General features: G+C 52.0%; 11 protein-coding genes across 11 annotated transcripts; 5 read left to right on the plus strand and 6 right to left on the minus strand.

The window, feature by feature from the left end:
• Positions 1-1,667: 1,667 nt before the first annotated feature.
• Positions 1,668-3,083, minus strand: AYO21_06392 (hypothetical protein; the record flags this gene model as incomplete). The annotated part of the gene is made up of 1 exon (XM_022656352.1): positions 1,668-3,083. One exon carries the CDS (start codon positions 3,081-3,083, stop codon positions 1,668-1,670), a length of 1,416 nt encoding a protein of 471 aa, XP_022511328.1.
• A 441-nt stretch (positions 3,084-3,524) lies between these two features.
• AYO21_06393 (hypothetical protein) lies at positions 3,525-5,820 on the plus strand (the record flags this gene model as incomplete). Its single annotated transcript, XM_022656353.1, has 4 exons — positions 3,525-3,602; positions 3,659-3,854; positions 4,056-4,267; positions 4,321-5,820. 4 exons carry the CDS (start codon positions 3,525-3,527, stop codon positions 5,818-5,820), a joined length of 1,986 nt encoding a protein of 661 aa, XP_022511329.1.
• Positions 5,821-5,846: 26 nt separating this feature from the next.
• AYO21_06394 (hypothetical protein) lies at positions 5,847-6,847 on the minus strand (the record flags this gene model as incomplete). Its single annotated transcript, XM_022656354.1, has 2 exons — positions 5,847-5,852; positions 5,906-6,847. The coding sequence occupies 2 exons, from the start codon at positions 6,845-6,847 to the stop codon at positions 5,847-5,849; spliced, it is 948 nt and encodes a 315-aa protein (XP_022511330.1).
• A 506-nt stretch (positions 6,848-7,353) lies between these two features.
• AYO21_06395 (hypothetical protein) lies at positions 7,354-9,719 on the plus strand (the record flags this gene model as incomplete). The annotated part of the gene is made up of 3 exons (XM_022656355.1): positions 7,354-7,404; positions 7,510-7,842; positions 7,905-9,719. 3 exons carry the CDS (start codon positions 7,354-7,356, stop codon positions 9,717-9,719), a joined length of 2,199 nt encoding a protein of 732 aa, XP_022511331.1.
• A 733-nt stretch (positions 9,720-10,452) lies between these two features.
• Positions 10,453-11,529, minus strand: AYO21_06396 (hypothetical protein; the record flags this gene model as incomplete). Its single annotated transcript, XM_022656356.1, has 1 exon — positions 10,453-11,529. The coding sequence occupies one exon, from the start codon at positions 11,527-11,529 to the stop codon at positions 10,453-10,455; it is 1,077 nt and encodes a 358-aa protein (XP_022511332.1).
• Positions 11,530-12,245: 716 nt separating this feature from the next.
• On the plus strand, positions 12,246-12,595 carry AYO21_06397 (rRNA-processing protein cgrA; the record flags this gene model as incomplete). Its single annotated transcript, XM_022656357.1, has 2 exons — positions 12,246-12,258; positions 12,309-12,595. The coding sequence occupies 2 exons, from the start codon at positions 12,246-12,248 to the stop codon at positions 12,593-12,595; spliced, it is 300 nt and encodes a 99-aa protein (XP_022511333.1).
• A 2,239-nt stretch (positions 12,596-14,834) lies between these two features.
• Positions 14,835-16,096, plus strand: AYO21_06398 (hypothetical protein; the record flags this gene model as incomplete). The annotated part of the gene is made up of 2 exons (XM_022656358.1): positions 14,835-14,858; positions 14,924-16,096. The coding sequence occupies 2 exons, from the start codon at positions 14,835-14,837 to the stop codon at positions 16,094-16,096; spliced, it is 1,197 nt and encodes a 398-aa protein (XP_022511334.1).
• Positions 16,097-16,861: 765 nt separating this feature from the next.
• On the minus strand, positions 16,862-17,722 carry AYO21_06399 (hypothetical protein; the record flags this gene model as incomplete). The annotated part of the gene is made up of 1 exon (XM_022656359.1): positions 16,862-17,722. One exon carries the CDS (start codon positions 17,720-17,722, stop codon positions 16,862-16,864), a length of 861 nt encoding a protein of 286 aa, XP_022511335.1.
• A 604-nt stretch (positions 17,723-18,326) lies between these two features.
• AYO21_06400 (hypothetical protein) lies at positions 18,327-19,705 on the plus strand (the record flags this gene model as incomplete). The annotated part of the gene is made up of 4 exons (XM_022656360.1): positions 18,327-18,353; positions 18,407-18,865; positions 18,915-19,358; positions 19,484-19,705. The coding sequence occupies 4 exons, from the start codon at positions 18,327-18,329 to the stop codon at positions 19,703-19,705; spliced, it is 1,152 nt and encodes a 383-aa protein (XP_022511336.1).
• Positions 19,706-20,267: 562 nt separating this feature from the next.
• On the minus strand, positions 20,268-21,201 carry AYO21_06401 (hypothetical protein; the record flags this gene model as incomplete). The annotated part of the gene is made up of 2 exons (XM_022656361.1): positions 20,268-20,469; positions 20,588-21,201. 2 exons carry the CDS (start codon positions 21,199-21,201, stop codon positions 20,268-20,270), a joined length of 816 nt encoding a protein of 271 aa, XP_022511337.1.
• Positions 21,202-21,914: 713 nt separating this feature from the next.
• AYO21_06402 (calcium/calmodulin-dependent protein kinase) lies at positions 21,915-23,455 on the minus strand (the record flags this gene model as incomplete). The annotated part of the gene is made up of 4 exons (XM_022656362.1): positions 21,915-22,747; positions 22,798-22,954; positions 23,008-23,267; positions 23,446-23,455. 4 exons carry the CDS (start codon positions 23,453-23,455, stop codon positions 21,915-21,917), a joined length of 1,260 nt encoding a protein of 419 aa, XP_022511338.1.
• Between the last annotated feature and the right edge of the window lie 1,393 nt (positions 23,456-24,848).

A 24,848-nucleotide genomic window follows, 5' to 3' on the forward strand; every position in this document is an offset into this window, starting at 1 on the left:
GTGTCAGATGCCCACTGTTTGGCTGCTGGATCGATTTGGCGAGATAAACCTCGATTTTTCTTTTGACTCTGCATCCTCATTTCGCACCAGATGGAGACCGTCAGAGCTTGCTAGCAGGTCTCGCAAGGCCCAAAGAGTCTAGAGACTTTCCAAAGCCGCAGGACGACTCTTCTCTAGACCCAAAGAAGAACGCCCCCCAACTCCATCTCCGCTCCCAGAACTCTGCATCGGTACTTGCAGGTGCTTCCTCTCCAGCTCCGCTCCAAGCCGCAAAACTCTGAAGTTCGGGGAGGCTAAATACGCGAACCAGCGTCCCAAGGAGGCATAGCATCTGACCGAAATGGATTTGTTTTTGAAGAGCTGAAGACAACCACGGCGGTCAGATGCAACCCCTTTCGTCCTCGGTATCTCTGTCTAGGATCCGGACCACGGGCGCATCATGAAATTTGTTTTCCTCGCGGCACATGGCCTTCCTTCCCGCTTTCGAGACGACTGCTTGTGCGCCTGTGCGATGGGCAGAGAGGAGTGTTGTGTTGTATTTGAGATGCCTAGCTTTGAAGAGAAAACTCGAAAACCAAGCAACCATTGAAGATCTTGCAGACGCCACATCTCATCTGCAATTCTGTGTTCGTCAACAACATCGAGCGGCCTTCGATCCTGAGCAGACGTCCCATCACAGTTGCTCCCTGCAGGATCAAATTTCGGTACCGCTTCTTCTATCATCACATTTTACGTATTCAGCAACCGCCATCTTAGAAACTAACCCGATACATTGAGGACTGGACTGCGCAATGATCTCCTTGTTCGCAGGCCCAGGAGTCTGAGCAGAAAACAACCGAGCGTGGATGCGCTACGTCCTCGCTTTCTCTAGTGTCTCAAGCGCTTACCAAATTTATTTTCCGAATCAATAAATGAGACAATTCCATCCGACCAGGGTGTCCAAGGGAAATTGAGCCCCTGGTTTCGAACGCGTCGACTATGGAGCATAACTAGAGCCTTGCGGCATGTCTCATGTAGCGAGCCTTACGCAGGACTCAGCAATAGCGCAAAGAACATTCGAAGAAAGGAGATCAAGCGTGCTCGAAAAGTTCACGTACACGAGTTTAGCTAGCACCTCAAGGTCAACAAAGCCAAGCTTCAGATAACCAGTAGAACGAGAACTCGACTGTGATCTTCGGAGACAGGCTCGACCCAAAGGGGTGCCAACAAGGTATGTGAGCGTGCCCAGGAGGTGCGAGTGGATTTCTGCCAACATGGCTACTCTATCCGCGGGTAGTCCACTTGGTTGACCCAGGTTCTGCCTTTCCACGCTCCCAGCAAAATGCAATCGCGTATGAGGCGAAAGATACAGCCGATTGATACTTTGAGGAAAAAGCTGATCAATCCACCCTTTTTGGTGAGGTTTCCATGAAGACAACTGATCTTCAAGTCATCGCATCTGCAACACGTGCTGGACCCTTCAGAGATCTTTTGCGAGAGGTAGACATGGGTATCAATCGCGGCCCGAGGCTGATCTGACGATCACGATCGACGAGGCTGTTACCCATTGCCCCATAAGAATGACAGACAAGGCTGAAAGCATCCAACGACGTCTATAAAGAGGGCAAGATTCAACAGCGCCGTTTTAATAACCTCCGCTCCATGTGAGAAGAAATAGGGACTCTGCTCTAACGTATCCTCTTGAGCTTTTCGGTCTGGAAATGAAGACGATCGTCGAAACGGTCACTCTGTGGCAGGGTCAGCGAAATGGGGTCAGGCGTGGGATCAAGGGACAAACGCACCTTCTCTGCAATGGTGGTGATTAGGGTATTCTGGGCCTCGACTTCTTCTCCTGTGGCTCGAGCGAGGAGATTAAGACGTTTGGCCGCCCCGGAGAGCTCATCCAGGTTCCGGTCGATCTCATTCTCCATGCCCTCATCCTCGCTGTCGGCCTCGAATTGGTACTTGGCCCTTTCAGCTAGATTTGTTTTCGTCGTACCAACCGCTGAAGCATCGTCCAAACCCTTGAAATTTTGATTCATACGTTGGGTGCTTCTGAAAGCAGCCTCTCGGGTAGCCTCACGTGCCTCTCTTTCAGCATGATGCCGGTCCATGATCTGTTCATCCCGGCGCGCACGTCTGTCCTTGGCTGTAAAGGGATTGTTGACATGGACTGCAAACATGCTCCGGTTCAATGTCTTGAGCTCTTTGGTCTTGTCCTCGGCGATGTTGATATAGTTGTTGCCGAGATCAAGATTCCGATCTGTGTTGTGCATTCTCTCACCTTGTGCACCGAGTCTAGCCAGAGTATTCCGCCCCATCTCCTCAGCTTGAGCAGCAATCCGAAGGGCGTTTCTGGTAGATGCCACATCTTGTTGTTTCATGAACTTGATGTCTTGTTTGAGAGCATTGATATCCTCTTCCTCCTCTTCCTCTGCGGTCAATTGACGGTCACCATATGCTCCGAAGCTGCGGTCACCAGCATCAGCACCACCAGAGTTGTATTCATACTCAGGAGGGCCACTGTTTGGATTTTGCTGCTTCTGTTCCAGCCTTTCTCGTGCTCCGCCGAACAACTCATCGCGGTTGTTGTCGTTGTCGTAGAGAGAGGAGGAACCCAACCCTCCATACCCCCCCTGCCGTGAGGTTCCACTAGGCTGTTGAATGCTTGCGTATGGGTTGCCACCAGGGGCACCGCCTCCATAACCGTTCTGGTTCCCGAATTTGTCTGCCCCATAACCACTACCTCCCCCATACCCGCCTTGGGCAGGACCGTATTTATTGTCTCCTCCAAAACTACCTGATGACTGATTGCCGTATGCGTTATCCCTTCCATATGGTGGCCGCTGTTGACCAGGACCGGGCAAGCCACTGGGCTTACCAGAGCCTGAGGGGGCTCCTTGACCTGAGGGAGGTATAACTCCAGCGCTCATCTTAGCCTTTGTGTAGGGATCCGGAGGAATGGCTGGCTGTGCATAGGGGTTTGTGGAGGCATAAGGGTTCTGGGAAGGGGCAGGAGATTTGCTCTTGGATCTGGAGCCGAACAGGGCAAGTCTGCTGGAATCATCGTCGTCGTCGCCATTGCGAAGGCTGAATTTACCCATGTCTGTGGAATGTCGAGTAACCAGGAAGAGCGAGAAACGAGAGGCAAAGAGGTGTAGAAATGAATCAGCGGACGGAGACCCTTAATAAGGAGAGGACAATACGCAGAGTCTTTCTGAGGCTGATATAGGATCTTGAGCTGAAACAGGCGGACGTGGCAGGATGGGCAGTGCACCCTCCCTCAGATGGATGGCGGTCTCGACCCCAAATCCAACTAAACCGCAGTAGCCCACGGATTCTGGTCTCACTGCGCCGGCGGGGTGCCTCGTCCAATAGAATTGCGTTGTCCCCCTCAGGGTCTTGGCTGGTTTGTCCCCAGCTCAAACCCTTTTCCGAGTAAAGCGCGTCTCATGAAACTCATCAATATGATCTTAGCCCAGCTGAGCAGATTGCAAGAACTTGTTACCAGCCATGAGATAATGCACAGATTCTAAGAAAGGCCAATGGCCCCCAACATAGACAAAGAGGCGGAGCATCTCCGGAACAAAGCCAGAAAGGAGCTCCTCGGATTGCTTGAAGGCGTGAGTAAGGAAGCTACCGTTCGTCGTTGTCCTTGTCCATACTAACTCTGCATCAGGTCCGCGGCAAGAAGAACTTGGTCATAGGAAAGGATCTTACTGGACTGCTTAGCCTGTTCATTCAATTCCCGACGCTCAAGGAGTATGGTGTGGACAAAGTCTTCGAGCTCGAAAATGGCAACACCGACTCTTCACAGAGGAACGTCGTCTATCTTGTTCATGGAGAGAAGGCCAGCCTGGTCCAGGCTGTCGCAGGTGCGTCTTGAAGTGTCTGCCATTTCTACCTACGGGACTTACAAGGAGACTGCGTGGATCATTTCCTCTGTGCCTTGCTGTCAGTCTAGCTCCCAATATCGACACGGTTTAAACCATAATCGCATTGCCTCTATTGAAAAATCCTCTTCATTCGATCTTGTGACAGAGGATAACGGCACCTGCTGACACCATGTAAAACAGAGCAAATCAAGAAGCTCCAGAGAAATGGATCTGTCGAGCACGAAATCTCCGTGTGCTGGGTGCCGAGAAGGACTCTGGTGTCGAACAGAATCCTAGAGGACGAGGGCATACTGGGGGATGTCAATGTGTCGGAGCTTCCCATATACTTCCTCCCCTTGGAAGACGACATGTTCTCACTGGAGATGGAGGACGCATTTAATGATTTATACCTAGTATGTCCCCATGTTCCGACAGGACAATCCTTTTGTTTCTCACAGTGTCACAGCGACGCGATCCTTCCCCTCTGTACCTGGCCTCGAAAGCCTTGATGCAGATTCAACAACGACATGGTTTGTTTCCACGGATTTTGGGCAAAGGAGATAACGCCAAAAAGCTTGCAAACCTCCTCCTCCGAGGACGAAAGGAGCTTGACGCGGACGAAGCCGCGACCCAGTACACCACCATGCCGAGCACCTCAATCGAGCAGCTGATCATAATCGATCGAGAGGTCGATTTCGCCACTGTCTTGTTGACCCAACTGACCTACGAAGGCTTGATTGATGAACTGGTCGGTATAAAGCACAATCGTGCGGAAGTGGACTCGGCCATTATCGGCGCAGCTCCTCAGCAGCGATCACAGATTGATTCTTCCTCGACATCTCCGGCCCCTGCCGTCCGTCAAGGTCTCAAACGCAGGATCCAGCTAGACTCATCCGACTCGCTGTATGAACAGTTGCGCTCCTCCAACTTCGCCCTGATTGGACCTCATCTGAACAAAATAGCGAGACGACTAGAATCAGACTACGAAGGTCGCCATGCCGCTCGCGGCATCAACGAGTTGAGAGACTTCGTCAACAAGCTACCAGGTTTCCAACAGGAGCACCAGTCATTGGCTATTCACACTAATCTCGCAGACGACATGAGCAAGTATACTCGCTCCGAAGCCTTTAACCGCGAGCTAGAAGTACAGCAGAATATCGCAGCGGGAACAGACCCAATCTACCAACACGATACTATCGAGGAGCTGATCGCCCGCGATACTCCCTTATCTTCTGTCCTCCGACTTCTCTGTCTCGAGTCAGCAATAGCTGGGGGTCTGCGCTCGAAGGACTTGGAGTCTTTTCGGCGGCAGATCTTGCACGCCTACGGCTTCCAGCATCTCCTAACTTTAGATAAGCTGCAAGCCATGGAACTTCTGCAGCCTCGCTCGTCCAGCTCGGCTCTGCTCCTCCCAGTCGGTGGCGGAGGGCCCTCGTCAGAAAAAGGCACAAAAACAAACTATGGCTATCTCCGCAAGGAGCTGAGGTTGATTGTTGATGAGTACAACGAACAGGACCCCGAAGATATTGCATACGTGTATTCCGGCTACGCTCCCCTGAGCATACGCATTGTGCAATGCATCTTACAGAAACAATATCTTCAAACTCTACACAAGTCGCCGTTGCCCCTTACGTCTTCTAGTACAGGATGGACGGGCTTCGAAGACATGCTGAAGTCTGCAAGGGGACCAACATTTAATCTTGCGCAGAAACCTGCCGATGAGAAGGCATCGCGGGCGAAAGCTGCGCTTGCGGGCACGGGCAATTGGAAGACTATCTTTGTCATGTTTGTGGGAGGTATCACCTTCACGGAAATTGCAGCGTTGAGATTCATCGGACGCAAGTTGGTTGAGTCGGGGCAGAGGAAGAAGATCGTCATTTGCACCACTGGCATTATTAGTGGGAGGAGTATTATGGAAGGCGTCATCGAGAAATCCCATCTGGGCTCAGGGGTCGTCGCAGCCTGAACCACAATCTGTGGCAGCCTCAAATTTTAGAGCTTGAGACCTCGCCAACACTGAATTCAGCTTTGACGCCCAGATGATCAGTGACCCAGCCCGCCTCCATTCCTTCTTCGTCGATCAAAGCCTTCCTGACATTTTCTTCTTCGGCTTCGACCCCCATACCGATGCGCTCGAATTTCTCGCATCTCAGCTTTCCACAGAAGAACAATTTGTCCATTCGACTGCAGCCAAACATGTTCCTCAGTTTAGTCGGAGCCATCTGGCCCCAAGTATATCCTTGGTCGGTATCCTCCTTTCCGCCAAGTGTCAGGTATGCATCCTGGAGGTTGTTGTCCGAATGGAGTGTCTTGTCGAAGTCCTGGATGGCGTTGAGATCTCCGCCGAGCACACTGCCGCTTACCTCTGGGTCATGCATCCATTTGGCAGCCGTTGCTAGCTGGTGGGGTCGTTTCGGTGGATCCGCAATCAACGACTCTAGATGTGTATTGCAGATGCGGATGATCTGGGCGTTGGCAAACGTCACATCGACGAACAACCCGTCCCTCTCCATGGCGGTCTGCTCGTAATGGACACGGAAGACGGAAGCGATGGGCAAGACCTTTGGAACGAGCGTGCAGGTACCATAGTACCCGGATTCCCAGTACTTGTTGTCTATATCGGTTATGTTGTAGTTGGCTCTAATCCACGGCTGGGTTTGAAGTAGTGCCAGATCGGTTTCAAGCATCTCTTGTAACATGATGATGCTGGGCAGTGGGGCGTCCTCCACATGAGATTGCAGGTGCTTGAGAGCAGCCTGCATGCGCTCATCCGCGAAAGGCAGCATAAAGTCGATGTTCCACGACAAGAGCATGAATCTGCTCAAGCCTGTCACCCCTGAAGCCGTCTTGGACGGAGTGACCTGCTGCCATGAGGAAGTCTCAGGCGAGAAGGAGAAGTAGGGCTGGTCGAATCTTTGCTGTCGTGTCCAAGGATGCGACGATTTCTTCTTCGACTCGATGAGCTCGATGATCCTCTTGAATTTGGGGTCCATGCTTAGCCGTTGCACCGTAGGTAGAGTTCCGAGGCTGTGAGATCTGGTGTAGATGCACGGCCGGGGCCGAATAGCGACAAGCCGGATGTTGTTCGTAGCGGTCTTGATGCTCCCGCGGAAATCGAACATGCAATTTCTGGCCAGAACTGAATCACCCACAAGATAACATCTCAAAAGAAGCTCGTGCAGTCAGCAAAGGACAGATAAAGAGCCATTGAGGCGATGGATGAATGACAGGGCGCAGCCGAGGTTGCGATGCGCAGGTTGTCAGATGCTTGTTGCTCATTGGACGCAGTCGATTTTCATCCTCGAGCAACCACAAGCACGGAATCTCTTCTGGTACATAGTCAACATCGTCGTTCATTCTCCTTCTTGCCAGAGTCCAGCCCATTTTCGGTCTCATACACAGAGATGGACAGATGAAATCGCGGCGGTGGTCCTTGATCGTCAACATCAGAGCTCCAGCGTCCACAACATAATCGTCTTCCAAGCATGACTGCGCAGAAATGTCAGATCAAAGTCCAGCGAATCCATCCCAGTCCAAGCGGACCAGACCGGTAATTTCTTGCCTGGAATGCAGACGGAAAAAGCTACGGTGCTCTCGTTCGTATCCCTGTCAGCAATGTGTCAAAATTGGACGCCCTAGTGGATGCGAATATCAGGCAGGTCAAGAACCGGAGCCAAACTCCGAACATCCAGTATTCCTGGATACCGTGAACAAGCGACGGCGCCTAGATCCGGCGCCCAGTGTGGACGGAGGGGGAAGCGATGTTGCGCGAATTGGTCTCTCTGACAATGGGCCGCCTGTGGTGAGGCATGGTATCATTGAGGATCTCCAGGACCGCGTGTCCAGACTCGAGCAGGCTTTGCTCGCTCAAAGCACCAGCCGCAGTGGCGAGCCGCCCGTCACCCACAGTCTGCGGATTCATCCTCCATCAGACGGCTTTGTCGACACTGAAAAGTCCTCGACCAGGCCTGGTCAGATGAGCTCACAGGTGAGGCCTTGTGCAAGAACCTTGACCATGCCTCCTGGGTTACTCAAATCTGACTCTGATAGTTCAACGACGCTTGCACGTTCATGACCAGGCTGCAGTATGATTCAACCACTCCCAGGCTGGCAGCGCTGCGAAGAGGACTGAAAGATTTGCATTACTCTGTCGAGAAGAATAACAAGGGTCAACACACCACCCAGCCGCAGTCAGTTTCCTCAATCAGCGAGCCTTCTCTCCAACTGCCGCCGTTCGATGTGTGCGAAAGGCTGGTCGTTCTCTATTTCGACAATCTGGAACATTGTTTTCGGATTCTGCATTTCCCCGAATTTAGAGATCAGTTGCGCATCTACTTTTCAAGGGGCGAGCACGCATGCAGGTTTGGTTTTGTTCCGCAGCTGGTCGGTGTGCTGGCACTCGCCGTCACTCTTGGTACCCATAGGGAATGTGAAGCAGCTCGATCATGCCTGGCCATCAAACCTGACAATGCACTGCAATTAATGAAGGACTTCCTCCGAGGTCTCCGGGATACTGAGAGATACCGGTTACCAGCTTTGCAGGTCAAGATGCTTCTCTCCATTTGCAGCTGGCTGAATTTGGTTCCGATGGACGATCTTTTCCGCCTGAATGGTGAACTTCTTCGAGATGCCCTGGTGATGAAGATGGACCAAGACCCCTCGACCATAGCAGGGATTACCGTCTTCGAAGGAGAGCTGCGGCGCCGCACATGGATGACGATCGTGGAGTGTGACCTCATGCTGTCGATTCTGTGCAAGATGCCATGCCTGGTGCCTCCATACACCTCCAACCCGCCCCGAAATGTCAATGATGATGAGATATTCGAGGGTATGGAATCCCTGCCTCAATCACGACCAACACAGGATTGGACCGATGGTTTATGTCAATTTCTCCTCGCGCAGTCGTTTCCGCGCCGGGTTGTGGCCTGCAAACAAATCGACGACGCGACCCATGTCAAGATCCAAGACCTCCTCCAGCACACTCGGTACCTGGAGAAAGTGCTCCAAGATCTCCCCCCGCCATTGCGCTTCAACTATACGGGTGACGCGGCGAGCAAGACCCCCTCTCGACTGATGGCCCGGATGGAACTTGACATCAGCATCAGACGACCCCTGATGCACCTGTACTCGCGCTGCATTCTTTCGCCCGACACATGTGAGCTGGAGCGGGAAGTGCGGACCGGCTACCTCCAGAGCTGCCTCATGCTCACCAACTACCAAGACCTGTTCGATCCGCAGTACTCTGAGCTCAACGTACCCCGTCCGCAAGGCTACTGGGACTTTTTCTACACCTGCTACCGACAGGAACTGGGCCACGCCATCCTGGGGCTCTGTCTCGAGATCGAGAAGCTCGGCTCCTCCGCCAGTCGGTCGAGTAGCACGCAGCCACCAGCTCCTGCGGCACTGTCGCCGGACGGCCCCAACGACGGCGTCGTCAGAACGCCCTCGTACACGCAGAACAGTCTGATCTACGCAGCCAAAGATGCCGTCGAACCAATGACCCGCCGCCTGCCCTACCGCGGCTCCAAAGTCAAAGACATAGTCTACTACAACATCATCCTGACATCATTGCTGCCGCTGCCACAGCAAAACCCTGGAAGCACCGGCGGGCAGGACAAGGACGCCATGATCCTAGAAAGACTAGAGGAGCTGGTCTACGAATGTCGCGCCGAGCTGGAACGAGCTGGCGTCTCAATCATTGCGGCCCCTCCGTCCTCCGAGCCGACTTCTCAGCCTCTTCCTCCTCCTCCCTCCACGACGACGACGACCTACACGTCCTGTATCGGCACCAGTTTCGACCCCGTGTGGGAGTGTTTCCCAAAGATTGACATTTTCCGAGATGTCGATCCAGACGAGTCGTCGTAACAACGCCGGTGCCGGTCGATCGACCTGGGCGAATTGTTATACTGAGAAGCCTCTCAGGTATATACAAGGTCTTTCTTATCACGCGTAGCCCGCCTCTCCATGGGTCGAGGCAGTCTCACCTCAAACATTCTCCGTGAGGTCTACCGGGATGGAGACAAGCGAGGCGACGCGAAGGGATGTCATCTGCGCGAGAGGTAACGAGGACAAGATTGTACAGGTCAATAGCGTATGCATAGTGACAATACAACACGACACGGCAAGAACATGAACGCCGTTGGATATTTAATGCTCCAGAGGTATATGATATCCATTTCAGAATATACCCAAACCCGCCTTGATGCATAATTCCGCCGGTCTATGTCTATTGAATGCTGATTGTGTTCATTCTCGAACCTTTTTGCTTTGAAAATGCCGCAAGATGGATTTTGATCGTGCTGTCGAGGCCCATTCCGCTCGAAGCTCGCTAGATGCCCAAAGAAAACGCCTTCTCTTCGTGGCGGACCGTTACCATCATAACATCGGAATTTTGGTTGTGGTGTTAATACCCTCTAAGCTGATGAAGGTTGACGACGATAGTGTGTCAAGCAACTATGTCGCCTGGCTCTTAGAGTAAATGGGTATGCTCACGTCTTTTGGTCCGCTAGCTCCGTCTTGCTGACTGCTCGACCATTGGCAAAGTGCCATTGTGGTGGGAAAGAATGCCGCGACGGACTGTTTCGCCGCATCCATGCTATCAGCCGAAATACTTTCGCAATGCTTCGTAGATACTGAAAATTATTGCTGAACTTGGCGCCGCACGGAAGACCGTGATGCCGCAGCCTCGATAGAATCCCTTGAGTCCCTGTTCTCGCCATAAGTCTCGACCAGTGGAAAGAAAGGTTAATTTGTTCTGTCCAGCGACAATATCGGTGCTGCAAGTCTGCATGCGTGACTTGATCGTGTCGGCAGGGTAGAATACGAAGTTGTAAGACATCCCTGCCGCTGCTCCCGCCACCATCTGCTGCCACACTTTGACATCTGATACTTGCTTCACAGTAGGGTCCGAGCGGAGGAACAACATTTTGACAGCCTCATAGGAGCCGAACCACGCAGCCGAGCCGCCTGTTTCGCGAATAAGTGTGCCTAGCTGTCCATGCCAGAAACCAAGCAGCCCTTGGGTGCGAAAGATTGTGGTGATGAGCTGCATGGGGCCGGGTGGCCGAGTCGTCGAGTATCCCAGCTTTGAAGCGAGGTTGCCCGGGGCCAATGGGACTTGCATCTTGCATTTTATGAGTTCGATCGGTGTAAGAAGGAGAGACGTAAATGCTCCTGAGGTGGCACCACAAGCAACGAGGTAGGAGAAGGGGAGTTCGACCTTGCCGTGAGTATCTCGATCTCGTTGCGCGCGCAGTGACGGTGTTGCCTCCACAATGATATCCTGGGCGATTCGATAGCTGAAGAACAACGAGGATGTCTCTATCGCAGCACCGAGCAAGGGGGCACTGATTCCCCTGTACAGAGACACAACAGGCCCTTCAGGCGATCGAAACGCAGCGGAGAAGGCATCGAGGGGTCCTTGCAGCCGCGGGCCTGCGCCAGCCTCGTGCGGTTGAGACTGTAGTCGAACTTTGACCGTATCGAAAGGGTATTCGACAAATTTCCCCAGTATTCCAGCTGTTGATCCATAGACTATGTCCTTGAGCGCTTCCAGACCTTGGCTTGGAGGGGTATGCAGGACCTCTGACTCTCGGAGGGTAGATGTGCTGGGATTCTGACCATTGCTCTGGTCGAAGCCAGCGACTGACTGTAGCTCATCTTTGAAGGCTGCCATGCAGAGGATAAATGGAGGAGAAGGAACGAGAAAATGCTATCGTCGTAACATATTGCGGTATCTGTGTGAGGGGGGCTCCGTGGAGCGAGGGAAGAGCGGTGTCGGTGCCGTTTGCGAAAATGGAGCGGAGTAATATAAAGCGCAGTGACACACCAGCAGGATGTAGTCGAGAAAATTTTCCGTGTCAGGGATCAAGCACAAGACTGCTAATGCATGGCAGGACTGGGCGCAGTTCAGAAGAGCCCATAAAGTGTTGCATTCATCTTTCAAAACCTGGAAATCGAGGGGTCCGCCAGTTGTACGTCGAGGAGTGGAGTGAATGGCGAAAAAGATTTTGTGGACAAACAGAGGCGATGAGGAAAAGTCGCATGCGCTAAAAGAATCAAGAGTCTGACAGCAACGCGGACAAGACTCCAAGCAAGTGATACCCTTGAAGTTTTGCCGTAAATTGACTACGTCAGACCCGCCTTTTTCTGCACTGCTCAGATCCCGATAAGATAAGAAATATTATTTGCTAGCCTCCACTACAAATGTTCGCCAAACGTGGACCTTGTCCTGTGCACTGTTCTTTGAGAGGGACACCTTCAGGCTTAGAGGCGCACTGAGTACTATCAGCCCCTACCACTTGGACCAAAATACCACCGGCTGGGGCAACGTCTCCGCTAGCAGAATCATCCCACCCAAAAGCCTCCACCGATTCTGTCCAAAAAGTCGGGATGAGGGTCAATGGTACGCTACATCAGTTGAAATGTATTCTATGAAACTCACTGGATATGCAGGCAAGAACTGGCATGCTCCCAAGAAGCCTTTCCGCCCTACAGCAGGCCAGACAGCATATGCCAAACGAAAAGAACTCGATATGCTCAAACAAGCCACCAAGGCCCGCGAACAAGAAATGAAAGAAGAAAAAGAAGCCGAGCGGAATCGACGGATACAGGCCATCAAGGACAGACGGAAAGCTAAAGAGGAGAAAGAACGGTATGAGAAGATGGCAGAGAAAATGCATCAGAAATTGGTCGAGAGGAGGAAGCGAAGAGAGAAAAGGAATAAGCTGCTGAAAAGTTGAGGGATTGTGCTGGACTGAAACCACAACTGGCAGCCCAGTCACGAATATCTATTCAAAGTTGACCGGACTGCTCGTCATATGTCTCTTCACAAGTCGCGGATGAGAAGTCCAGCAAAATACCCCCGTCGTAGTCACGATGGGCTTTCTGGCTTGTTCAGGTCCAACAGCGCACCATTCTCCAGCCAGAAGCACTATCGCCGAGTGTTCGTGTCAGACGAGTCGGTGTGTCGAGGGAGTTGCAGACTCGAGACCCCTTGTTTGTGCCGAGCTGGAATGACGGCCGCGTGTGTTCGCAGCTGAGCATAAAGCTGCAGAGGTCGAAGCTTTGTGACGGGAAAGACAGATGCGGGAAGTCACCCTTCTCACAAGACAACCGAACCGATATGGTTGTCATTCATGGTTCCACCACAACCGGCTGTGAAAGGACTGTCGATCACAGAATTCCCGATTTTGAGCTTGAGAAGTGGGAAGCTCACCTTCAACGCTCGCAACTTGTCATCTACAAGACGGATGAGCTCTTGCCTGGCTCTATCGTGTGGCTCATCAAGAGCCCAAGCTATGCTGACATGAAAGGCATCCGACTTATCAGTCACTTTGCGTGTTGTCTTGCTCGCTTGCCCCGACTTCGGACCTTTGCGGGTGTCATAGGGTCCCTCATAGAGTTGAGGCAGGTTGAATTGCCGGGCAACCGCATTACATATTGACAGCAACCTGTTTAATTCATCGTTTTCAGGCTTCATGAGCTTCAGAACTAAGAAGAATCTTGTTTTGTCGTGATTCGGTACCCAGTCGAGTCCTGACACCTTGACCCTGAATGGCTGGATGCGCCCCTCCCTCAACCTTGATTCGAGACGGGCATGGAACTGTTCCTTTTGCTCCGTCCTTAAGACAAGGGGCGCAGATAGGCTGATGTGAAGTGGTAAGGGTGCACCCAAATCAGAGTGAAGGAAGCTGTGTACATCGATTTTCGAGCCTTCATTCGTACCTCCTAATGCCAGACCTGCTTTCTGTACCACCGTATCGAGGCTCACAAGGTCGCACTTTGATGGGTACCACTCAAGGTAGACATGAGTGGGCCAATTACCTACCGCATGGGGAACTTGACGCGTGCGACCAGCGTGCAAGGAAGGGTCATCGGTAGTCGAACTTCTTACGTTGGTTGCGTAAAGCGAGTGAAAAGAACTTGGTAAGGGCGGCGGAGGAGGTTTGCGCCCACTGGACTCCGGTCCTTCTGGTTCCACGCGCTCAGCTTTTCGTTTCCCACACCTTTGCTTTATAGGCTCTTTGGTTGTGCATTGATCCTCACTTTCAGAGCTCGAATCTGGATAGTCAACAAGGACCATGGTCAAGATTCAGCAATAGCCTGAGAAACGCACATGGCTCAAGGGCCAATGTGCCTGCCAAGCCGTGTATCGAAGCTTGATGATAGGAGGAGATCTTGCAAATAGAGTTGGGAGGTTGGCCGGGGTTGAGCAGGTTCGGATCCTTGGGACCTGTGACGATCACAGGGGAGCGCTGAGCAAGCAGTGTTGAGGTTTGGTGGCTTGGAGGCAGGTGGAAATGACAACGTGGTGTGGTGACGAGGACAATGTCTCAGTTGTGCATATCGTCCACTAGTCGTTCCCGCAGGAGGAAAATCACAGGTGTAAATCAGAAATTCTGCACTCGTATGACCTTCGGGACCGGGATGCCGGGAACAGGGAATCTCAAGCACAAATATGTTGACTTCAGGATTGTAATATAGAGCAAATGCATAAAACCACTTCTCGACGAGGTAATCGATACAAATGCCTTAATGCACCATGAAGAAGTCGCTGTTGAAGTTTATCCCCAGGCATCCCCTTGAGCCTTGATTTTAGTGGATGACGTCGAGACACAAGCCCAATGACAGGGTGGCTTTGGTGCCTAGTGTGTCCCAAGTCCGCACCCTGGAGTCCAGACCTGTTGGCTATCAGCCCCGCCGACCTTGCGAGGGACCCTCCCTCCAGGGTGCTCTCCACCATGACATCGGTAGCAGGGTTTGTTGCCCGCCTTGCTCCGTTCTACATCCTTTAAACCTCCAATTATACCTGGCCTCGCTCGATGCGTATAGGTGGGAAGAATTCCTCTTAAGCTTTTCACTTCGTGTAAGCTGGGATAGCCGTTTTCTGATTCCTTTATTATCCTCTATTCTTACCGCAGGACTATTTGACGAGACGTCTTTCAATCCCACGAATTTGTGCATGTGCGAGCTTGGACCATGGATACTGGCGACAAAAATTGGGTATGTGACATTTCTAGGTTCGCAATGAATCAGTAGGGCGCAAGACTGACATATTTTCCGTCCAGGCTACCAAGTACCTGCTTGACCCATTGAACGCACCAGAACCGTCTCAGGAAGATGGTCCAGGGAACACTTTCCGACCCGGTGCGACTGTCGCTCCTGTCAAGGCTTCCCCTCAATCAAAGCAACTTATCGGAAGACGTCTCTCAAAGAACAACCCGTACCGCAAGAACTCCATTTCCAACAGCACCACAACTGAGATCAAGCGGTCTGCTTCCCTGAACAGTAATGGTTATTCCCCTATTTCGGGCAACAAAGGGCCATACCCTCCGCAATCGTATCCTTCACCACCGCCCTCCGCAACCTCTCCAGCCACTCCCAACCATTATACACAGTCTCCTCAATCTCCACGGTCACCACCAACACCTCAGTCTCCTAGTTATAGACAAGAAGCCTTTGGAGATGAAAGCCACTCGAGCCCTCATAAAGGTCGTCGCCGACGCGGGAGCTCCCTCTCTGAGCGCTACCCGGGGGACATGTCTCATCGGCCGCTCGATACCCTGACAAAGCAAAAGGCTGTGGCAGATCGGTCGCGCCACACAACCAGAAAACATCACATCCAGCCGGACATCATTGACAACCTTGACATGACTGGTGGTGGTGCCTATCACCACGGCGGACCGTACGACGCCACGCTGTTCGCCCGCAACAACTCGTTGAATAGTCCGCTAGCGGCCGTAGCGGCTTCGAACGCGGAAGCTCTCAAGGCAACACCCAGGGAGAAGATCATGGACTCCGTCAGAGGCCACAGACCACTCGACGGAGTAGCGGCATATGCTCCAGGGAATATGGATCGCAATGGAAACGTCTACAACTATGAAGAGGGCGACAACATGATGATCGAAGGCAGTCCGGAAGGTGGCGCATATAAACGATGGCCGGGTGTGCAATATGATCCCAGCGACGTCAAAGGCAAAGGCGAACCAAGTTATAGTTTAGAGAAGGCTCTGAAGGAGCACAAAATCTCCGACGAAGACCAGAAGGCCAGCGGCAACAACGGCATTGAAATGAAGAATCGCAACAGGAGCTCGAGCGGCCCTGTTCCACCAACTGCAGATCGATCAGGCTGGGACGACGGCCAGGGGCTCGGAAGAAGTGGAAGCATCAGCAAGAGGCTGAGTGGAGGATTGAAGAAAAGGTTTGGAAGTATCAAAAGAAGTCACCACCGGGACGACTAATTTTGGCGGAATCTCTGTTGGGCAATCATCTGGCTTTGGGTAACGAGTTGCTTTTGGCGCCAAAGGTTTGGGACAAGTAGATGGGTCATCAAGTCGGATGACGGATCCGACCCAGGCAGCAAGTTTCGTAGGACAGAAAAAACATTGTGCAAGAAACAATAGTTTGTTGTTGGAGGGTTGCTGCACTTTATAAATCGTATATTCACAATCTATATGCTATCTATCCGTTACATTTTCAGAACCATCTTTGGTTAATATATCGGAACCGTGATCCACAGGCGGAATTCATCCACAAATATAGGGCTCGATGCCTGATATACTGGCTACGCAACGCTCTACAAGCGTTCATGGCATGCAACTAAGTAGCCGTTTTGCCTCTCAAGAACCGTCACAAGGTGTGAAGGTCCTTGACGGGTATGAACCGTGACATGACTCTCCCTCTCGGAGTGCCATGTTCCCAGAATCAGCATCGTTGAAGACAGTTCGTCGTTTAGAGGTGGGGTGATATCGACGCTGAAGGTTTTGGGCCCTAGGGGCCTTTTCGACTTCGATTGCGTTCCCGTTCTCTTTTCCTTTCCGCTTCCATCGAACACAGTCTAATCAGTGACGTTGAGGGAGAGGACGTGCTTGCCTGCATCTTCATCACCACCACCATTTCCACAGACGTCGTGCCAGTGGTGGGCAGGGTCCCTGGCACTAAGCGTTGCCAGTTCGCAGCACCTCCGGGAGCGCTGTTAGTCCCTTCTCATGCGGGTGAGTTTATGGTCATTGCCTTCCGGCGCTTCCAAAGTCTTCCTTCGCATCATGTCTGTCCCAGGATCCGGTCTCGAGGCTCCTCACGCGCTGCTCAATCCACTCGATCTTGGCATGATTCTCCTTCTTCGCGGCCTCTTGTAAATCAAACGTCTTCTTGAATTCCTCGAGCATGAACGGTTCCAGAGTGCTCTTCTTTCCCACCCTGTAGTCATACACCACGACATCTTCCAAGCACCGGGCCGCCGGACGCTGGCGTACCTCGGACATGATCAACACGTCCAGGATCAAGGAATCTGTAGACTCGTCCGGCCGGTACCGAAGCTTGTGGTAGACAGAGACCCGGTCTGGCCATTTCATGGGGAATTTGAAGTCGACAGTTATGCTCTTTAGGATCAACCCGATGCCCTTGGAGGATATCAAATCTTCCCACCGTTGCTTGTGGGTAGGGTCAACGTGGCTACTGTAGTTGCGGACCCAGTTGCACCGTCCACTCTCCGCGTGGCGGACGTACATCGTGTTGTTCATGTGGCCCATGGCGTCCTGTTCGCCCCAGACGATCTTCTGCCTGTGTAAGCCCGCTCTTTTCTCCGAAGTCAGGTAGCCCTCACTACCTGCGAGGAGCTCTCGCCAGTCTCGGGCTAGGACCTGCAGGACCTGGCCGGCCTCCTCAACCAGCTTTGGGGGGAGACCGAAGGTGATGCATCGCCCAATGCGGGTTTTGGTGTCTGAGAGCCAGCGAGGGGGGAGCGCACTCTTAGATTCCTCTGTTGCGGGCCGGGGTGCGGAGGAGTAGTACCTGGACGCAGATGAAGGAGAACTCGAGGGAACAAGTGCACGAGAGGCGCGCGAGATCACACGCTGGACCGACATGTTAGCAGCACATCATCCAAGCGTGTGGTCCGGACATCAAGGTGCGAAGGGGAAAGCACAGCTTGTACTCATTGACTCGGGACTTTGGAAGAAACCTATCACTCATCTTCCTATTCTGATTAGCTGCTTGCCCTTTAGTCGGCCCACCTGCCACTTCCTGAGGTTATCCCGGAGTTCTTTGCGAAAATTGTGGAACCGAGGCGAAGCGGCGATGAATGAATACGAGGTACCTACCTCAAGCCTGACAAGCCATTATCCCATGCCCGCCTTGTTCTCACGTGATCGTCGTCAATTCCCATCACTCTGCATCACTCTTACCACTCCACTCCTGCGCCCCAGCCTTGTCAATGACGCTTCAAATTTACAACTTCTACCTTCGCAGAGAATTATTCCGCGAAGCAAATCAGAGCAGAGCGCATCCCAATAAAGATTAGTCCACGCCCTAGCATTGACTCGGTTGCGATACCGAGACTCTGCAAAGACACCAGGTGGGCACGACAAAGCGACACAGAATCACGCAGGTAGAAGGGTTCGAAGACCTCTGCCCTCGCCTCTTGGTCGATGGTCAAAAATGTCTGGAGCACTGTAGATAACAGACATATATATGTCTACCTGCGCTGGAAATGATCCGGTAAAGGTGAAGGAAGAAATTTATAGCCGAATAATCTGACACTCAGTATTCAGACGCTCCTGCAGAGGACCGAACACAAAAAGATCGACGAAAAGAATACTCCACGACGGGCCACTACTTCGAGAACCCCCTCGAGGAATACCCCTGACGATGAAGCTCAAAAGGCCTTTAACTCCGCCGGAAAGGGGAATCTATACTCTGACCTTAAGAACAATGCTTCTCTGAACACCAAAACCATCGCTGGTCTGGCCGAAGGCATTGTTTCCAGATACCCCAAGATAGTCGTTTCCCACTTCAAAGCGACGACTACATTCATCCGTGCCGAGTATACGCTGCCCAGCGATATCGAGCCTCCGTGCAGTGTCTTTGTTATAGTGACGAGTTGCACAGACGCTACCACAGCCCAGGAGAATGATGGTGGATTATCTGCGCAAATTCAAGCTAGTGTGAAGGTCACTAGAAATGCGCACCTTGGCCAAGTCGCGCTGCAAACAGACAGCAGTGTTTTTTGGGTGCGGGATGCGATGTGGATACAGGTCATTACTGAACATGAACCCGCAGAAGGTAGGATATAAGATCGCCACGTACTGTCACGAAGTTACACTCTCCGCTAACTTTCCGCTCGCCGTAGACTTCTTGGAGGGCTATGAATATCCCACTTATCGAAGACTCGACAGTCCTGTCTCAGATTTCCTCAGGGATGCTACCACGAGCATGCTCCTAGCCTTTGCCACGAAGCTAGACACTCACCTGGAAGCACATGCCGTCTCGCCTTCGAAACACGAAATGCCGAAGACAGCAGTTGACAGGAGCAGTTTCAACGTCGATTGTGGCGATTCGTTCAGCGTCAAGTTATGCGACGCCTCTAATACTCACGAATTCAGATGGGCTGAAGTGCAGAATCCGCACCTAGTCCTACAGACGGCGAACAAGGACCCGGGCACTGTCGGAGAGTATACCTTTTGCGCCATCAACCCCGGTAGCACGACCTTGACACTTATCTTAGTAAGGGCAGATAATTTAGCCATCGGTACAGCAAGGGTGCAAGTCGAGATTGCTGAAAGGAGAGCCAATGAGGCAAATGAAGATAGCGACGTGGAATCCTGGACAATAATGGACGAATTGCTCAGCATGGCCTAGGAAACCGCAAAGAGTCTTTAGTTATTGCGTCTGCATGGAACATCAGGTTGATCAACGTCCCTGAGGCGGACAGATTGGTCCCACGTGGCCCAACCACCGTTGAACCAGGGTTCATGATTCAGATCCTCGGGGGTGTGACAAATGTCAATGACCTTCCAGACATTCCCTCTCTGGATGAGGGCGATGCAGTGGCATGCGAAGGCCTGTCGTGATTGAAATGAGCTTAACCCCCGTTCGCTGCGGCCCTGCATTTGGGAACGGATTGTTCCATAACCCGGGCCATCCAAAGAGTCTACCAATGCGAATATAACCCCATGGTGTCCCAGCCTGCATCTTGACATTCACAAGCTCCTTATGACGAATCAGTCAATCAGAAAAACAACTGTGGACTGGCCTCATTTGCCTTCTTCCAACAATGGTATAGTCCTACTTACTTCAGGTGTTGTCCGGTGGCCCAGTGATTGGAACGCAGCACACCGAGGAATGCTAGTATATAGAATAAAATTGTGCCCGCCCACCCGATTTCGGCGATTTCGGCGTCCGCCAATGAGAATGAGCAAGGCGCCGAACCCTTACTCGATCCCTGATTTAGAGTATATATTACCTCGTACATTTATTATGGTCACTCTACAAGAGGCTTGAGACATACGAGAGACCACTGGGCTTGGGACCGATGTGATTACGATCGTGATGTCCTCTCGAGAAGTAAGGTACGGAAGCGAAGCAAAAGGAAAGATTCCAATCCAATTCCTCTCTCTGGTGTGTATGTATATTTCAACAAAACCACCCTCCGTCGACAGAAACACAGGCCCCCGTCACGAAACTCGCCTTGTCACTCAATAGATAGACGATCGTGTCGGCAATCTCGACCGGCTGTGCCATCCTCCCGAGGGCGGTAGTGGAAAAGTCCTCTGCCGACGCCGAACCTTCGGATATCGCCATGGATTGCTTCATCAGCGGGGTGTTTGTGAAGCCCCTGGCGCAAAAACAATCACAATCACAATCAGCTAGATGTTACTTTCTCTTTTGCACCTTTCACGTGTAAACGAAAAAAAAAAAGGATGATTGGGGAGACATAGAAGGGACAAACTCACGGCGCGACACAGTTGACACGGACTCCCCTCTTGCCCACCTCCTTGGCCACACACCTTGTCATGCCCAATACCGCATGTTTACTCGCCGTGTATGCGGTCGTGTACTCCCTGCCCTGGAGACTCAGGCCACTCCCCGCGTTGACGACGGCGCCTCCTTCTCCCTGTCCCCCTTTCGCATCTTTCCCAATGACCTTGAGCTGCGCCCGCAGGCAGTTCATCATGCCGTGCACATTGACGTCGAAGACGAAGCGCCACTGCTCGTCATCGACGTCTTCAATGGCCCCGATGTTGTGGTCCTTGGGAATCGTGCCCGCGAGGTTTGCCGCCCCGTCCAGCTTTCCGAATTTTCCCACCGTCTCGGCGATCCACGAGTCGACGTCGTCGCGAGACCGCACGTCGACCTTTTTCAGAAGAATGTGTTTGTTCTCGGCCGTTTTTCCCGCTGGGGAGTCGCCACCGGCTAGGTCTGCGAGAAGGTCACTGGGAATATTAATGTCACCGATAGAGACTTTGGCGCCGTACTTCAGGAGGAGTTTTGACGTCGCCAGACCTATTCCACTCGCGCCGCCGGAGATGGCATAGACCCGGTCTCTGAAGAATGACTCCACAGCCATTTTGGGGCTCAACAGATACTAATGGGGATTTCCTAGAGAAATGTAGGGAGTGTGAATCTAAAGAGAAGAATAGGACTGTGAGAGAGAGACAACCTCCTCTCAATACACAGTCAGATAGCACTATGAATTTGGCGAAAGTACAATCGGGCCGGCACACCTGCACTGCTGGGTGTCCGGAACTTATCAAAGCCAGATCTTCCAGAGAGCTGATGATCAGTAGGGTCTGGGGTTTTCGACAGAAGCTCTTGCAGAAAGCCTATCCTGCTTACCCTCGTCAGGGTAACATGCATGGGTATTGGTGAGGTGAGGAGAATGTTACAATAAATGTTCTGCACGGGCTTCGGTATAGCTCATTCCGACGAAGATCGTCATTAGGTGGATGGGTGTATTCTTGTTACAGCCAGCGGTCCGAATACGAAATATCGTCATTGCGCCTGTGAACAAAGTATGAATTTTGACGCTACGCCCTGAAGGCACTCCAAAGCAATCAACACTCGGCTCGAAAAGCGGCTTCATGCCGCCAGATAACAAAGCTCATGATCATCGCCCGTGAATAACATACTGAGAACCATCATCATCATCACCACTAGCAATGGGGTATTGTGATGGCATCGTTGACAATGTCGTTCCAACCTGTCGACACCGGACAAATTTGGTTACGGCCAAAGTGGTCGATCCTTTGGCCCAGGAATCTCCTGCCAATATCGCCATCTTCATTGAGGGCGTGCACCAGTGAAGCTCTTCCTCCTTTCATGTTCCTTTGTGATATCCGCAACAAGCTTGTCTGTCTTTTCCTTATCCTTCATCTCCCTGACTTTGGCTAGAACGACTTCCCGGAAAATTGCACTCTTTGCAGCATTGCTCAGAGGTCTCCTCTCTCCTGTTTCATTTGTGGCAAGACCTCGTCCAGGAGAAACTCCCCGGACGTGGTTCTTCACCGCTAAGCCGGCAGCATTTTGTGCGTTTGCAGGTATGTCGTTTGAATCGGGCGAACCGGGGTCTTCTTCGTCTTGCATCTTGAGGGCGTCGATTCGGTTGGCCAGTTTGACGAGCTCAATACCGCGCTTCAACTTCATCTTCGCCAGGTATGATCGGATCTCTGGCAAGAGATCGTGATCCGAAGCCGTCTCACCAGTCAGCCAGATATGTTTGAGTGCTTCTTTACTCGTCGCCCGTCGCTTGGGTTCCGGTTGCAATAGTGTCAAGATGAATTCTTTGGCATCCTTGCTGACATCCTTCCAGTACCGCTCATGGAAGATAATCCGACCGCTCTTGCATTCGTCCACGAGGTCTGCAAGATTCTCAGAGCGGAAAGGAGAATAGCCGCAGAGCAAAGTGTAAGTAATGACTCCCATAGACCACATGTCCACAGCCTTGCCATGACCTTGTTTGAGCATAACTTCGGGGGCGGCGTAGCCAAAAGATCCAGCCATCGAGGTGAGGACAGCACCCGGACCCTCTAGTGTTTTCGCGATACCAAAGTCGGCAAGAACAAGTTGGGAATCAGGATCTCTGGTGAGATAGAGAAGGTTTTCTGGCTTCAGATCTGTAGCAGTCGATCAGAAAGCGTTGCTGGCAAAAGGGTTTTGTTCCTACCTCGATGGACAATGTTTCGCTCATGAAGATAATCGACCGCCTCGAGGACCTGCTTAATGGTCTGCGAGGCGTCTTTCTCCGTAAATTTGCCCTTGTCACAGATGCGATCGAATAACTCTCCACCAGTGGCCAGTTGGGTCACGATGTAGAACTTGTCCTGTCTCTCGTCAGTCTCCTGCCACATTGATTGCACAGGAGTGCAAGTCTTACCCTCGACTCAAACCAGTCGACGAATTTAACAATGTGTGGATGACTCAGGGTTTGCAGCATCTGCAACTCGTCGTATACCATCTGCTCATTGCCCTTGACACTCTTTTTGAGAATAATCTTCACAGCAACCTTTTCTCCGCCGACCTCCGCCTCCCGAACGATGCCATAGGTTCCTGCTCCCAGCGTCTTTCCGAAGCGGTATTTGGCTTTCTTATCGTAGCTGTCAGGCTGGCCTTGCAGCTTGTTCATCATACCAGAGACTGTTCATTGCACATCAGCCTCGACTCTCCGACAATTGACGCATCGAGAGAACTCAGCGTTTCGGCCGAGTCCCAAAGTCCAGAGACAAAGCCAGGAGGCCTGTCACACACAATCGTCCACCATTTGTTGGAAACCAAAGATATTGAGGTGTAGTTGAGGGGTGATGCAGGGACTCACATGCGCTCATGTTTGCAACAGTTCAGGCCACGCCTGCAACGACAGTCTTGACACTCCTCCAAGGTTTAAGCGACAGAGAGACAAGGTAGGATCTTGCTATGAGCACCAGAGGAAGGACGGTATTGTATTCCCCCAGGTCTTCTCCTGCCTCGTAACGCGGTTGCAGCCACACGTAAAGGTCTTTTGAGAGACTGCGGGGTAGGCCTGGCGCGGGTGACAGCGATTAGAGGTTGGTCTAGCACAGTGCCACGAGAGAGGTAGGACAAGAGTGCAGGGACGGGCAGGGCAGAAGAGAAAAATGTCTGCAGACACTTGATCCGAGTTAGCAGGAAAATAAATTGTGACAAAGAGTGGAAGTTGCAGGTTCGCTGGCAGAAGGTCACCCTCTTGCCTGCAACCCATTGGGGGCCATTTCGTGGCGGAGCACAAGAGGGAGCAGCTGCAAGAGGGGGCCACGAGAACCCAGAAAGGGGAGGATTCAAGCTCCCAGCTGAGGTTCACTAGGTGCAGCTGTGGCGGCTGTTGCAGGGTTCAGGCCTAGACTATTCACCAATCCGGCAGCCAGAAGTCGCTGGGCTGAAAAGTCCATCTTCGGTCTATACGAGCTCCTCCAAGTAGCCACTTGGAAATATGTAGCGATTCTGGTATGATAGACAACACCCCCCCAAGACTGCGGAATTGTGTCACAAATGGATGGTTATGCGCCTAGCACAGTATACCTACTTAACCCGCACAGAAGGCCCAAACCCCGTTGCAAGGCTTAACCACACTCTTCAGGACAGGACTTCCAGCCTTGGGTCTCACCATCAACCCCTTAGCCGCACCAGTTCTTGATCCAAAATCCTACCTCCCGCCTGCCAAAATCCTTCCATTGATCCACCTCGCCCAGCACTTTTGATCAAGCAGCGACAAAGATCTCGAGAGCCAGGGTGAGAGGGAGGGCTTCTTTCTCGCCTATTCAACTGCCTTTGTCATAAGAGCACATTCAAATCATTTGCTGTCACTCATGACTTCGATCTATCGAGTACATTCACCACGCAAAAGGTTCAGGTCCGCCACGTAACCTCAAGATTTCTAGCGTGATAGACCTGGTTCCATTCAGGAAATAAAGATAGTCTAGATCACGTGGATTGACTACCCAATCAGCCTTGGACACTACAATTCTTTCTACATTAGGACCGCCCTGACTAGAAGTGTTTATTAGGTCATCAGGCAGACATAGGTAGGTAGGTAGGTAGGTAGCGTGAGTGAGTGAGTGAGTGAGTTGAGTGAATGGACTCTCCCCGAAAAAATGTGTTTTGTATCTCTGTAGTACATCCCCCCAAACACCGGTTTTCCTTTGCTCTTTCCAAGCCTGCAATGCAACTGCAATCATCACCAAAAAAATATTTTTCTTTTATAAA

The sequence above is a fragment of the Fonsecaea monophora genome (assembly GCF_001642475.1).
Source record: "Fonsecaea monophora strain CBS 269.37 chromosome Unknown Scaff44, whole genome shotgun sequence".
Taxonomy (NCBI): Eukaryota; Fungi; Ascomycota; class Eurotiomycetes; order Chaetothyriales; family Herpotrichiellaceae; genus Fonsecaea; species Fonsecaea monophora.